The 16276-nt window shown below is 36.7% G+C and overlaps 1 protein-coding gene across 9 annotated transcripts in view; it reads right to left on the bottom strand.

The window, feature by feature from the left end:
- Window positions 1–16276, bottom strand: part of TRIM36 (tripartite motif containing 36) — a 47019-nt gene that overhangs the window by 15466 nt on the left and 15277 nt on the right. For 4 of the 9 annotated variants that reach the window (XM_008513897.2, XM_070569534.1, XM_070569531.1 and 1 more), the window contains exons 3-5: window positions 9079–9404; window positions 6715–6861; window positions 2754–2849 (exon numbers count right to left, since the gene is read on the bottom strand). In XM_008513897.2, the coding sequence (XP_008512119.1) occupies window positions 2754–2849; window positions 6715–6861; window positions 9079–9404 (569 nt within the window). Of the gene's footprint in view, window positions 1–2753; window positions 2850–6714; window positions 6862–9078; window positions 9423–10179; window positions 10201–16276 lie in introns of all 9 variants that reach the window. The other 5 variants (XM_070569528.1, XM_070569530.1, XM_070569535.1 and 2 more) reach the window with 2 other exon arrangements.

Below are 16276 nucleotides of genomic sequence, written 5' to 3'. Positions count from 1 at the left end.
ATCTCCAATGTCCAGCAATAAACAATTTATTCAATTAAATAAGAAAACAACTTTCAATTTGTATACAAAGGAACTTGAGGCAGAAATTAAGTGATTTAACCAAAGACACAGGAAAATACAATTCTGGAGTTTTTAATTCCTTTCTAATTCAGGAAAATTATGACACTTTCTACTCTATTCCAATTTTTTTAAAAGTTAAACTACAGCCATGAAACTCAGAAAAGATGACACCCTTTACCAAGATATAAAAATGTAACTCTTATCTTCAAATTACTATTAATTTAATTATAATTAAAAGCTGTATGGCCTTATGCAAATTAACTTCATGGTTGAGTTTTTCTCTTCTGAAAACTGGGGATAAGAGAAACCATTTAGGTTTTTTTGAAGATTGAAAGAGATTATTTACATAAAATGCCCACTACAATGTCACACATTCTGAATAAGCATTATTTTCATTGTACATGCAGTTATTCCTCTACTTTGTCATAAAATGATCCTATCTGTGGTGCTTAATAAACATTTTGAATGACCATAAAATCAGAGATCAACTTGATTTTGCAAATAAGACCAGCAGAGCACTCATAAGCACTTATCTTAACAGACTCATCTGCAGCAGCCAACAGAAAAGAGTCTTCAAAAACATTCTTGAAAGCTGACAATATATGGTAGAAGTGCACTGTGCGTTTTCCAATGGCTTATAGCCAACATTTACAACGAAAGGAAATTTGTTCCAGATTGTTTCTCTGTTTCCTAACCCCAACAGCCAAAATTTCTTTAAAATTGGGGCAGTGGGGAGAAGACAGAGGGTGGTGACATTTTGGTAGTATTTTATGACATCACAACATTAAATCCATAGGTAAAAAGGAGATTTTTCTTTCTGGCTAAGTATAATTACAGATAAAAAGACAGTGTCACAACTGTCACTGAGTTAAATTCAAGAATAGAGATGAATTCTCTAGTGTTGAAGAAAATTCTTACTGATAAACCTACAAATGCAGCTTAGGTCAAAGATACAAAAAGAAGTTAAATAATTTCTCCAGGATTCCAAGGAATCAGTGTCTATATGAAAACTTGACACCTGAGTTCCTCAATTTTCAACCCAGTGAATGACAAACTCAAACACAGGTACTGGGTTTTCCTTATTTCAGAAGCAAAGGACAGTGTGACTGAGAGAACCGGTAAAGACAAGCCTGAAATGACCAAAGCTACAAGCCCTGAAGCAACCTGCCACCTAGGTGATCATTTGCTAAGTGCTGGAGGACTACACCAACTGAGTCTGTCAACCAGACAAACGTATGAAAAACAAAATCCCAGCTTTTTTTTTTGCAGGGAAAGATTCACCCTGAGCTAACATCTGTTGCCAACCTTCCTGTTCTTTTTTTTTTTCCTCTCAAAGCCCCAGTACATGGTCGTATATTTTAGTTGTGAGTCATTCTAATTCTTCTATGTGAGCCACTGCCACAGCATGGCAACTGACAGACGAGTGGTGTGGGTCCACAATGGGGAAGTGAACCCGGGCCACCAAACGGGTGAGCACCAAACTTTAACTACTAGGCCATCAGGACTGGCTCAACCCCACTTTTAAATTACATGGAAAAACAACTTATTTAGGGTGATAAATGCAGTCAGTGAATATCAGAAAAAAGAACATTAAGTGCAAAAGCAATACTGGTAACATGGTGCTAATTTACATAATCTCTCAATAATTTCAACCCATTTTTAAAAACCATTTTCAAGAAGCAACAGTCTTATATATTTAATTACAACTTTTAAAGTGATCAGAAGTAATGGCTCTTCAATTTATTTCAAATAGAGAGAAGAAATAGGTATAGTCAGTAAAGAATATTTGGAATTTTAAAACAACCTAGTCCTATCCTGTTTTACTATATTTTTTAAATGCTATCAATTTTTCTAATTTTTTTATTGGAAATACAATAAACAGAAAAATGTACATGTAATGGAGAGACTGATGAATCTCTGCAAGCACACCCAAACAAACAGCATCCAGATTCTATAAAAGAACCTCACCAGTGTCCTAGCGGCCACCCTTACAACCTTTCCAGGCACTAATCCTCCCGCTCTTCAACAACTCCTCTCCTGAACAATATAAACCAACACGGTCCAGTCTCACCTTTATGGAATCACACAGTAAGTACTCCTTTGTATCGGGCATCTTTCTTTCAATACTATTGCAAGATTTATCTACATTGTTGCATATAATTGTAGATATTCATTCTTACTGCTATTTATATTACATCATTGATGGGCATTTGGGTAATTTCCACTTTGTGGCTATTACAAATAATGTAGCTATGAACATTCTAATTCATGTCTTTGGTGAACATATGTCAGGTGTATACTTAGGAATAGCTGGAATTTTAAATAAACCTGGTCCTATCCACATATAGTATGTTTTTCAAATGCCATCTGTTAATTCTGGAAAATACAGATAACTGTAAAAGCTATCATCTCCCTTATATTGCTATTTTTGAGTCCTTGTTAACTGCCACATAAAGAGTTAGTCGTTCTTTGCTCTGTGCTCCAATATCATTTAATCACTACTTCTGTTGCAGCACTGATCATACAGCATAACTTATTTTGTACATTTGTTTTCCTAGTCCCAGAAAAGCAGGGGGTGAAATCTAACACAACTTTGTCCTCTCAGCTCATCTAATACCCTCAGGATTTTATAAATGAATAAGTGAACATCTAGATGAATGAATGAGAAATACGCAAGCCAGTTTATCACTTACCTCTGTTTCTTTCATTAACAAGTTTAGTTCAGAAATTTGACTCTTCACCTGGCTCTCCTTGCCAATAAGGTAATCAATATCCTTTGAAAGTTTTTCCTGTTGGAAATTATTAGTAACACAAATAAGCAGAAATATAAGTTTAACAAAGGCCTTAAAGAATTTTTTTTTCAGAGTACTCATCCTCTTTGTTAGCCTGTGATAAACAGACAGTAAAATTGACAAACAGTAACATCAACTATGGTGATTATCCTTATTAACCCAAGGTAAACAGTTACTTGCCTTGAGCACACAGGCCCAAGGATATACGAGAAAGTAGAAGAAGGGTGGAAACAAGAACAAAATAGTGAAGCTCAGATTATCAAAAATCCCAAAGACACTAATAGTACATTTTTGTTGTCTCATCATCACTCCCAGGACTCTTTCTCTAAGTCTTCTAAGTAAATGGAAGGGCAGAAATTCAAACAGTATTTTCTTCCATCAGATTTTACAATTCACTCACACACAAAAACAATAGGAACAGAAAAAAAGAACCTTCCAAAATAATCTTCATAGCCCATCCCAGCCTAGATGGTCATTAAATAATTATACGATAAACAATATGAAAATACAGATTTATAAAACAGAGCTTATTAAGCTTCCAGAGCTTAATGAACAACTTGTTTACAAAGCAGTCATTTGAGAATCAGTAAAGTTTACCATAGAGATAACGTCACAGGTTTTGGTAAGATCTCTAAGTCTAGCCCAGAAAAAATAATATGTAATATGCTGAAGTATATTAAAAAGCAAACAAAAACCCTGAAGTACTTTGGGGTACAAAGTTCTAACAGACAAATGTATTCAGAGTCTAAAAAGAATAAGAACATCCAGAAAACACCTAAGGAGGTGCAGCCCTGCCTGGAGGACCTGAGCATTTCTCTGTCACTGCTGATGATCTGAATGAAAAGAGGGTAAGAAAAGAAAGGGGCAGAGACCCAGCTTTGAGGAATTTAAGAAGTGAGTCTCCTACCAATATTATCTTCCTCTTTTTTCCCTTAGACCACATAGCAGGGTAAGAGAACGGATGCAGAAACCAAAGTGACAGGTCTCCGGCAGCACCTGGCTCTAATTCACTGAACACCCAGCAGTCAGACACAGTGAGTTTCCTTGATGGCTCGCTGGAGGGACAGAGGAAGGACCCATGAGGTAGAGGAACAAGATTTCTGAGGACTAAAGGCAGGACAGGACCAAGAAAGAAACTGTAGGATGTTAGGGATAGGAAGAGACATAAAATCTTGTGTCTTAACCCAGCATTTTACAGATGAGGAAACCAAAGCTCAGTGAGTACAAATATCACATAGTCAGTAGCTGAACTAGACACTTCCTCAGTGCCCAGTACTAACCATCATTCCTTCCACGGGGCCTTCCGCAGCACCAAGCTGCAAGGAAGGTGACAGTTCCTCCCATGCTGCCCTGTCAGGCCCATGCTGGAACCAGAAGTACCGCGTGCAGGGGGTTGTACTCCTTTTGGCTACAGCAGCAAAGAGAAGAATTTGTAAAACTACAGAGGCCAGGCTTGTCCTACTTCAAGGTGCGCGGGCCTGTGTGATCTTCATTAGCTCTGGGGAAACTGACTCACGCTAGCATTTGAGAAGCACTGCTCTAGAGGAAAGCTTTGAGCAATTTTTGGGTCCTTGAGAAATTAGGCTTTGATGAGTTCCTAGAGAACTGGGGCCTACTATATCCAAAAGATTTAAAACTGCTTCCCCCATTAGACGCACTTCCTGAAGGAAGGAGCCACGTCTCTTCATGTTTTACTTTAATGCTCAGTCAATGCCTAGTGTCAGTGTCTGGTGCATGTACTTTTTGGAGGCCTATAAACAAATGGACACACTGATTCTTGGTTAAAACAGATCTAGTCTTAACACAGATTGCCTAGGTCCAATGGGACGCAGAAGAGAAATGATAATATAACATATATCATGGAGCCCTCCAGCTTAAAATCTAAAACCAAGTGAAAAGGAAGGAGATCTAAGGAGATCAGTTTGCTACTTTTAGCAAATAGCAAATCTAAATAATTTTATTCTTACTAAAAAGTGAGTAAATTAAGAAACCTATTATGGAGTCTATTTAAAAAAAAGGCTGAAACATAAGTGAGAGAAATTAACACCAGAACATAAAGAATAACAAGTGTATACTGTAGTCAAAGATTTATTCCAGGTAACAGAAAAAAACTGGGGGACAGCTTGTGTAAGATCAAACCAATAAGAAACAAAAAAACAAGGTGTCAGAGTTAAACGTAATCAGCAAACAGTGGCACTGCGACTGTGGGGCATAATGCCCCAGCTTACTGTCTGAAGAGGCTTCTGAAGCCTGGTGCAGAGAACTCAAGTGGAGCTGAGGATCTACCATGAGTTGAGGAGAGGAAGTTGGGAGTCCAGGGAGGCCAGAGTTTATACAACACCTAACAACAATAGCTATAAAGAGAAAGAACTCTGCAGAGGTACAAGGGGGCCCCCTCGCCTATTCAGCAGAGCACTGATTCATTCACATGTGTGAGGAAACCGTCAGAGGCCATGGACAGTAGCACCCAGAAGGAGGAGAGGGAAGAACTCCAGGAGTTCACACAGGCTGGGAACAGCACCTGTTCCCTACCAGCCAGACTAAAAAATAACCCTCAAAATTCACAGGGCATCGGGAAGAGTACACAAAGGGTTTTACTTCAATAGTCAGGTAAGATTGCTCCGAGAAGTAATCGCCACTCAGTCCTGCCTAAGGCAGCTCCAAAGCAAGACCCGAAAGGAACAAACTGTTCCCAAGTAACTTAATCGCACACCAGAAGGAAACTCAAGAATATCTGGAGAAATGCAAAAATATCTAGTGCCCAAGAAGGTAAAATTTACAATACCTGGTGGCCAATAAAGAATTGCCAGGCATGCAAAGGAGGAGGGGAATCATAAGAAGAAAAAATCAGACAAAACTGACCTGGTAATGACACAGACAACAGAATTAATAAACAAGGACAATAAAACAACCACACATATAATTCACCTGTTCAATGGAGAAGGAAGACTGAGCATGACAGACATACAAAATGCAAAATATAAAATTGTACGTACATATGCAAATTACATATAGGCCAAAAAGTGCGTACACATATTGTTAAAAATTGAAACAAAAATTAAAATGGGTGTTAGATTTACGGAAGAATTAATTCCTTTTTAAAAAGGAAAAAGGAATGGAATAAAAAATAGCATTATATCACTGCCTACTTGGCTGTAAATTATCAACCAAATTTGCAAGTTTTAAAAGGGCCACATACAGTCATGCATCACATAACAACGTTTTGGTCAACGACAGACCGCATCTATGACGGTGGTCCCATAAGATTAGCACCATAGTGCCTAGGTGTGTAGTAGGCTGTACCATCTAGGTTTGTGTACATTGCTCTATGATGTTCACACAATGACAAAATCACCTAATGACACATTTCTCAAAATCACCTAATGACACATTTCTCAGAACGTATCCCTGTCATCAAGCAGGGCATGACTGTATAAGCTTACCAGACAGCAAGTAACTCAGTTTTAGATAGTACCCACCAGAATAAACAAAACAGTTTATACTAATTCTACAGGCAAGCAACAAGAATCAAGTGTCAAAATAGCTACTGTCTTTCAAAGTGTGTCATTCTCATATACACACTCGGTATCACAGGCATTGGGCTCACTGGCGACCATATGAAGTATCCGTCGTCCCGCTCTCTTTCTCAGAGTTCAGAACTAGCAGATCACTGTGGCAAAGAACTGCCTGGTCAGAAATACTAACCTCATATTAGCAGATCAGTAAGTAACACTTTGGATGTTCACTCATTTCAGTAAAACAGACCACACAACATGCCACGATTTCAAAAGGAAAAAGTTAAAGGTATAAAGTAAAATAAAGTTACAAGGAATCAAAATTTAGTTCCAAAAATAAGTCCCACCTTTAAGGTTTTGTAGGCACTGCTCATGGTAGTCACACGGTGATTGGAATGATTACCACCCAACTTACAGAGATGACAAACTGGCCTCCTACATAATTCACAGTACATGTTGATTCTCTCTGTTTCATGTTCTGGGCACATTAAAATCTATTGAGGAAAGAATAAAAGTGTGATTAAGGGTCTTCATAGCTTACATGGCACTCAAAAGTTTTCAAGTAATGGGATAAAGTCCCAAAATGCAAAGATTTGCTTTATAAAATCACTAAATAAAGCCATTTAAATGAATGAAAGTGTGAAAAGAAATAAAAGTGTTTGGTACATCATATGAAAATTCTCTACAGTAGAATCACTGTTTTTCAATTTGAGGGTTCAAATGGTCAATAAAATACACAGATGTTGTCATCTCCCCTAAACTTGATGATAAGGTGAAAATTTCACTGCTATGAGACTCAAGTAAAACGCTTAACCAAGCTAGAAAGGCCCCTGGCCACAGTGACTAGGCAGCTCTTAATGATCACGATCAATGTTTTTATAAGGTACCATAACAAATAATTTATGAGAACCATGGCCTCATGATCCTCACAGGACATCTGTTACTAAGAGAGTCTTGGAATACTTTAGGATATAAGCTTCCAGATGCGTTTGCTTTTACATTTTAATTGCACACACACTGACCAAGTTCAGAACTGTGTTTTTCTGATTTAAGTTTCTACCTTTTTATTTAGTCTGTAAACTACCATCATAGCTACATTTGAAATTTTACATAAAATAACTGTTTTCATTTGGCAGAAGGGGAGAATTCCTTTAAGCTAGTGTCGTTAATGAAATCAAAAAGTTGTCCATGATTCCAATAGGTTAGATTTTAAGTAACTATAACTCATCTGATAACTGAGAGACATTAAAAAAAATTTCTTCTCAGGATATAAAGTCCTGATTCCGACGAGGAGGCACAGGAGAAAAACAACTGGAAAAGATTTCTAAGTATGTTCAAGTTCCTACATTCTCAAAGTCACTACATTAAAAATAAAATAGAAAGTTTGCCTTTCTCAAAGGAATGATCACAAGAACTCAAAGTTACAGGAAAATATTCTATAGGATACACAGACACTTTTTTAGAATTTTTTATAGTGAATAACACTAAAGACTTGAAGGAAAAAAACGTTTTTTTCTCAACGTACCTATTCATATGCCTTTGGTTCTCTCTTATCAATCTGATATTTGCAAATAGAATAAGACTCCAATTTATACTCAAAATTTTTCAATTTCATGAAATTCTTAGCTCATAAAAACTCAAGCCCAATATAATTCAACTAACAACCATAGGTTCTCTCATGATAGAATAGTATTAATCAGTTTAACTCATCTTTTACAAGAAACAAAACACCAGACGGAAGTCATAAATTTTTAAAAATCTATGACCTTAAGCATTTAAAATGAGATAAGGACCATAACAGAGGACTAGAAACTATTTGATCAATCTATTGCCACACTGACATAGTTTGAGAAAAGAGTCATCAAAACGTGGGCACATAGACTGTTTTTGTTTTAATCTACCTGTCGTCCTACACTACTTCATATGATGTCAGAAATGCTCAGCTCACAGCTTCAAAATAACTTGTGGGATCTTTTCTTCCATTTTTCTATTACAAATTAAAGGTTTTATGTTCAAGAACACAAAAACAGATTTTCAAACTCACAAGTTATTAGATTGGAATAAGAACTTTAAAAGAATCAATTACAGTGTTTTTATCTATATAAATCAGAAAGCAGTATAAGTGAAGATATCCATGAATCATTCTGCTTTTCAGTTACGCAGCAGAGAAAACAATACATAAAGTTCTCCTGAACGTTGTTATAGAAAGTACCCAGAATATTTAAGAAATGCAAATTCTACTTCAGACGTTATATAACCACTATATCACAAGCTTCAAACTGTTAGGCTGTAATTAGTCTTATTTATTCATAGTACTTAGCTAACTAAAAATGTCTGAAAAATGTTTACCAATTAAATCTTTTAGATAATTATGGCTTTATCACATTAAAGCACAAAAGCTCTTTAACTTGAATAATTTCAATCTTAGAGAGTACATCTGAGATAAGGTAACCTTTATTACTCGGAGTTACCATTAGGACATTCAACTGTGTCGTCTGACACTGTACTGTAACAGAGTGAACGGTAATATTGCCTTCTAAGCTGTGGGGCTGTTTAGCAACATACTAAATAACCTCAACTACTAGGCCTTAATTTCTTGTACCAGCTTCTCAAGTCAAGCAAGTTCCTTTCTTACTGTCAAGTTCTAGACTGGTAATAATTTCTCTTATAAATTAAGTTTAATACTCCAACTTAATAAACACTTCACTTACCTTGGGTCTAAAATTAGTGGTTGGGCCCACATACTCATGCTGAGCTTTTACAGTACCCCAAGGATGATAAATTTTAAAGCATTCATTGCAGTAGCTTGCACTACAGTCCAGGCAACTTTTTGTGGATTCTTGAGGTGGTGGTTTACACAGGTCACACATAATGGCTGTGGCCGCCCTGGCTGCCTGCCGGTATCTTTCAACAATAGTTTCCAAAGTGAAATTTCGAAACAGACCGCTGATTCCTCGTTCTCCAAGATCCACGTCATGCTCACAGCCAGGGCAAGGAAAAGTAGTCGTCCTAGGGGTCAATGAATTGCGCTTCCAGCCTGTGTAATTAGCAAGTCCTTGTTTAGTTACATCAGCAGGAAAATGAATAGAGTGAGGGAAAAAAGAGTCACGTTTTGGAAAGATATATATCCACAAATATTTTCCAAAAATATAATACTCAAAGTGGCTCCACTTGAGTCAATTTATATTCTGGAAATGCTTTTTTAAGAAGTTTTTCCTTGCATACAGAAGACAATCCCAAGTTACTAAATAGTTATTAAATCAAAGAGGAAAGGAAAATATTCTATAGTAAATCCCACATAAAAATCATATTAAATCAAACAGATATATGGACAAGACAGGTAATACAATACTACACAGGGTCAGGATCTTTTGCAATTATATAATTAACATTTACAGTTATTTTATATATTATATCCAAAGGAAATTGGCTTCCACTTAAATGAACACAGCCTTGGCTGACTGATAGGAAATGAATTCATAAATAAAAGAGCAGGATTCGTTAACTCAGGGTCCACGGATACACTCCAGAGAGAGCCAAACAGTTCTGTAAACTATTTGAAATTATAGGCAAAATTTTGCATCTATGTACCTATGCATATTTTCCGGTTAAAAAACCATAGCTTTTATCAGATTCTCAAAGGAATATGTGAGCACAAAAGTGTTAAGAACCACTGCAAAAGAGGGTTTCCCACTGTAGTATTGTTTTATTTGGAAACATTCAGTAGGCAAATCAGTTAATTGAGTGCAATCTATAAAAGAGTGAAAAGCTCATTCATAGACCCAGATCTAGTGACACTAAGAGGGACCAACCATTTAGTATCTTCTTTTGACCTGAAACAAAGAATCATTAAGATTACTTAAATTCAGTAAGCCAAAAGTTACCCAAAAAGTATAAAAAATAATTTTATAATATATACATAATACAATAAATGACCTTAAACATCACACTTTTGTTCAGCCTTATCCTGATTTTAACAAATCAGGAAATCAAGGCATGACAGACCTTATCCACAAGTTCACAAGAATCTGGGGCTGTCCACTTCACACAGGTGCGTGCCCACCATAGTCCCTCCTCTCATTTATGAATCTGTTCTTAGAGTTTGTAGTCCTGGTTGACCACAAAATAACTCCCTAAATATAAACACAAACTTCTTAACCTACAGCCTTCTTTTATACTACCATGTATCCAGTACCAAAAATGAATGGTTAAACTTAGCACACAACATTTATAAAAGGCCTTTAAACAGCCATATTAATAGTGCCTTGGTACATTACTACCATCACTGAAAAGACTGTCTCAAAAGATGTCTGGCAGGGCCAGCCCATGGCATGGTGGTTAAGTTTGTGCACTCCGCTTCAGTGGCCTGGGGTTCACAGGTTCGGATCCTGGGCGCAGACCTAGCACTGCTTGTCAAGCCACACTGTGTGGCAGCATCCCACATAAAATAGAGGAAGATTGGCACAGATATTAGCTCAGCGACAATCTTCCTCACCAAGAAAAGGTCTGGCATGATACACTATAGGTAAAATTTAGCAATCATCCCATGCTATTAATCATTTAAAATGACTTTACATCATGCTAAATGGCATTGAGCCCTGAAAGCTACTTATACTATAAACATGCAGAATATTTTTAATATTTTCATTTAAAAACATTTTTAACTTTTACATTTTTAAACATACAAAAAATGCATATACCAAAAAAACCTGCCCCATAAAAATCTGAAAATCCAAAATAAAATATATTCTTGTAATAATTCTAAAAACATGCAATACAGTCCAAAGTATTTCACACCACAGCAGGCATATAATGAAACAAGCAGCAGAGCTACTTTTAAAACACATGCCAATGAAAATTCCATTTAGTGAAAAAACAAGCCAAATAATTCTGGAAGTGATATAGTGCAGTGGTCAAGTTTAAACAAATGGAAATTCACATTTAATTGCATGCTTCCGCTCATGAAATAGGTGCTAGAAATTAAAATGGATAACTAATCTCAACAGTCAATGTTTTTAAAAAGTGGGTTATTATTGGTTTTACAAATTGAAGGTTGTGATCAATCAAGTAAAGGGAAAAAGAAATGAAATCATGACAACAAAATCATGCTTTAACTTGTACACTGGTGACACCCAGATCTTGGGCTTCATGTTCAGAAATTTCAAAAAAGATGTTTTGTCCCTTTTCTGTAAACCTCTTTCAAACTATTTTTATAATAAAAATCCAAGTGTAAAGGATCACACTGAACTTCTTAAATCAGACAAAATATTTCATCAATACATCTTGGCTATTTTTATAAACAGACCTAAAAGCTCTCAAATGTTTTTAGAACTTATATTTTATTTCATCTGTCTTATACTTCTACCATTGTTTTCATAAAAACAAACAACAGAATATATGTTCAGGGCACTAAAGAAAACAGGACAGATTTAAGGCCATTCTGGGAAGGAAACCTAATTAAAAAAAAAAATCAAGACAGTGGAACTAAGAATATAGTGTAATAGAGTCAACTTTTTACTCTCTATAGTTGTGCTGTCTAATACAGTAACCATTAGCCAAACTGGCTATTTAACTTTAATCAAAATTAAATTAAATTAGAAATTCAGTTCCTTGGTTGCGCTAGCCACATTTAAAATTCTCAACAGCCACCTGTGGCTAGCGGCTACCATACTGCACAGTGCAGGGTGAAACATTTCCCTGATCGCAGAAAGTTCACTGGATAACAGTGCTCTCTAGAGAGAGATAATGAGGAAGAAAAGCAACGATGGCTGAGAGAGGTAAGGAAGCAACGTAGGCCAAGCAGTGCAACTTCATATGTCAAACAGTATGCAAATTGTTTGAATACTGTCACCCTGCAGAATCAATTCTTTTCCCCACATACCTTTATTCCAAAGATAGATTAAACAAGTACAAATCATGACACAATTTTAAAATGAAGACTCTAAAAAATCTTCAAATTGGTTTATAGTAAATCTCCAAAAAAGAGGGCTTTCAGTCATGTCCTACCATTTAAATATCAAACTGAAAATAAAGCATTTCAAACCAGGAGTAAACTCAGCACTAACAGGTCCAAAACGTCTGCCAGCTGCGTCCTCTCGCCGCACATTCTGGTGGTAACAGCGTCCCCACTATTACCACCTGGCTGGTCAGGGGCTACCTTGCCCCAAGCTCAACACTCATGTCGGGCTTCTCGGTGTTTGGCAATGGGCTGATGTCTTCTACTGCCACCCTAATGTTTCTTTTAGCACATTCTGACCATCTGATGGCCACCAATTGCATTTACCCTTGAAGTATTATTAGCATTTTCAACCTGCAAAACCTTTTTCTTAAATGCTGTCTGAATCAAAAAAGGATAATAAGCAATTAACTTATTTTAAGCAAACTGCTCCTACCTTTCCTTCTAATTATTAAGTTGGAACACTTAAAATTCTCAGGGACTCGCCAAAGCCTATAAGAGGAAAGATCACATGTGGCATATAGAAGCAGCTGTAAGATTCTAGAACAGATGCATGCATGTAAGGAAGACAGAAAAGGGATAACATTTCAAGTGTTTATTTTCTTCAATAAAACATAAGGTATCACTAGCATTCGACAAAAAAAGTAGCCAATTTTACTTTAAAGGTCAACTGGAGTAAAAAAAAAAAAAATTATAGTAAGATAGGTCGGCCTATCTTTCATTCAGAATCAAATATTTCAGAAAGCCTAAAAAAGCAGTGTGCATTATTTACCCACAAATGGGTAAGATCTGTGTTAAAACTGAAATACTTTGAAACATTAACAAAGAAAAGACATCATAAGCATAAAACAAGCAAAGATTATGCTATTAACTACAAAAATGATCAATACCTGTAAACAAACTTTTAAATACAGAAGGAAGTACTGGCTTGTTTAACCTCCCCAAGGTAGCGAATGTGGCTGTTAACACAAGCTTCGTTCCACTAAGCAAATGAAAAAGACTTTTAAGGTAACCTACATGAAAAAAGCTAACAACAGGGGTATGTCATTTTCTTCAACAATATCTTGTCACTTATATTGACAAAATACAAGCTCTCAAAATCAGTGCTCCCTTTAGAAACATCAGAACTTGCTTGGAAATTTAGTCCTGTTGACCTTTAAGTCCTCTCAGCCCAATTCATTCACCTTCGACAAAATTTTGCAGACTTGACCACTGATATTTAAAAACCTTATCTACACGAGGTTATTTAACTCTAACACTATACTGCCTGCGGCCACACAAGCAATAAAGCGTTTTCTACCTCTCCACCCCCAAGATCTCCTCTGCGAAGCTGTGAACAATGAACAGAAAGCTGGATTTAGAATTTAATTTCAAAGAGAAGATTCACAACTTGTTAACAAAAGATAAAGCAGTAACTGTGTCCTGCACATAACACAATTTTTGAGTTAACGGTAGAAGAACGTGTTTTTCCTGGTACACATGGTATTTATGAAGCCATCACTGTAAGACATTCATCAAGCTCATCTCCGAGTTCAGAATTAATCACTGTTGGCACAGCACTCAAGAGGCCTACACTTTACCTTATAGATTGGTATTTTTGAACAATCATATCTCTAACTGTTGAAAATACAAAGTAAAATCAAGCATCTTTTGTCTGATTTTTTTTACTGATGTAAAGCAATACTATAAATAAACATTACTAAAACTGACTATATTTTTCTGATGAAAGGAGATGCAAAATGAGGGGAAACCTTGCAAATATATGACCAAAAATGTACAGCAATATACCTCTTTCATTTTTACATAATTTAATATACTATTGTGTTATACACACAAACCTTACTTGCCTTTCAAGGTACCCTTTTATTCTAAAAATCTGTCAAATGTCCAATGCATTGCTATCCAAAAGGAATATGTGAGCCAAAAGTGTAAGCCACAAGTCATTTTACATTTTCCAGAAGCCAGATTAATAAAAAAGAAACAAGTGAAATTAATTTTAATAATGCTATTTAATCCTAATATATTCAAAACACTATCACTTCAAAACATAATCAATATAAAAGTTATTAAACAGAACTTTTATATTCTGTTTTTCATTTTAAGTGTTTGAAATCCACTGTGTATTTTACACTTAAAGCACATCTCAATTCAGACTAGCACATTTCAAGTGCTCAACAGCCACTTGTGACTAGTGGCTACTGTACTGGACAGTCCACATCTAATTAATCCCTTATTAAAACAATGGCAACACTAATTTTTAGAATTCTATTCCTCCCACACCAATTGCTCAGAATAGGGTTTCTGGTTTCCTTCCCAAGTATGTCTAAACGATGAAAAATAATAAACCTGCTAGAAAAAAAAGGGAACCCATTCCTTACGCTTGAATTTATCTTTGAATCTATCCTAAGAAAAATTATTGGCAAATGCCCCATAAGTGGTGGGTAAGTAACATTATACTTGTAACACGATAACTTCTACTAGTTTAAAACTGGTGGTCACCAGGAAAGCAATCTTAAAATTGGCATTCATTTGATGATAACCTCCAGGAATGACTATACCTGGAGCCTTCTCACCCTCTGGCGCTCCATCTGTATTTGTTAACTTGCTCTGTATGTTCTTGATGAAGGACTAAGTTCTAATTATTGCACCTCTTATGACATACTTTGTATACTGCTAGGCTACACGCTTCTTAATAAAAGGAGGACTGGATCTATCATGTCATTACGCTTCAGCATTTAGCCATGCCTGGTAACTAGGAGGCAACTTAAATATTTGTTGAATGAATGAATGGAAATGGTACTCTATAAGGCATAGAATTTCAGGCCTGGAGAAGATAGGGCAGTTGACATAACAACTGGCTTGACCTACCACCCAAGGCAGAAATCCCCTCTACAGTACTTGCAAACAGTGGTCACCTATCCACTGTTTAAAACAAAGACTCCATGGGGCTGGCCGAGTGGTTAAGTTCGCGCACTCTGCTGCAGGCGGCCCAGTGTTTCGTTGGTTCGAATCCTGGGCACGGACATAGCACCGCTCATCAAACCACATTGAGGCAGCGTCCCACATGCGACAACTAGAAGGACCCACAACAAAGAATATACAACTATGTGCCGGAGGGCTTTGGGGAGAAAAAGGAAAAAAATAAAATCTTTAAAAAATAAAAAAAAATAAATAAAACAAAGACTCCAAACACTGATGGCCCAAAAGCTGGATGGGGCAGAGTCAAAGGTGTGTTTTGGCTGCCCAGGCCTCTGTGGAGCTGGCATCATCTTTTTAAATAATTTGAATTAACTGCCAACATTTAAAAAACAGATTTCACATCAAAACTACCATCAGGTTTTTGTGGGGGAAAGAAAGAAACAGTAAATCCGACAATCTGGCACCCCCAAACCATATGATAATTCCCTAGTGCCAAGTGAGGCTACTGCGACATTAGACAAGGCGTCTATTCTAATCGCCACAGTCCCAAACCACACCCCACCGTCTCCAAAAGGAGAGGCCTAGAGTCAGGTGGCTGTTGACACATGGGCTGCTGGTTTTCTTATAGTAGTTGAGTTCATGGGAAAATAAAATATTTACTGTCTCTATTTGAAACAAGTAAAATGAAAGAGGGACCAGTATCTATTATGCCTAGGGCCCGCTTCCTTAATGTACCTGTTTGGCCCCTGCAGCATCTAAATTTGACCCATAATTTAAACCCTTCTAATGACAAGGATCTGCCCAAATCAGGCAGCCCATTTTATTTGGACAGCCTTAGGTATCTGTTTGCTCTCATGCTAAGTTGAAATCTGCCTTCCTGTTTCCTCTACTCATTGATCTGGAAGCTTCACTGTGAAGATAGTCCGTGTACTACGCTCTTCCACAAGACAGCCATCATATTCTGCAGTCAGCCTTTCTCCAAGTCAAATACTGTTATTTCCTGTAATCGTTCTTCCCCACTCAGGACGTAATTC

This window comes from Equus przewalskii, chromosome 13 (genome assembly GCF_037783145.1).
Source record: "Equus przewalskii isolate Varuska chromosome 13, EquPr2, whole genome shotgun sequence".
In the NCBI taxonomy this organism is placed as follows: domain Eukaryota; kingdom Metazoa; phylum Chordata; class Mammalia; order Perissodactyla; family Equidae; genus Equus; species Equus przewalskii.
The sequence above is the reverse complement of the archived record's forward strand: the minus strand, read 5'-3'. Positions and strand labels throughout refer to the sequence as shown.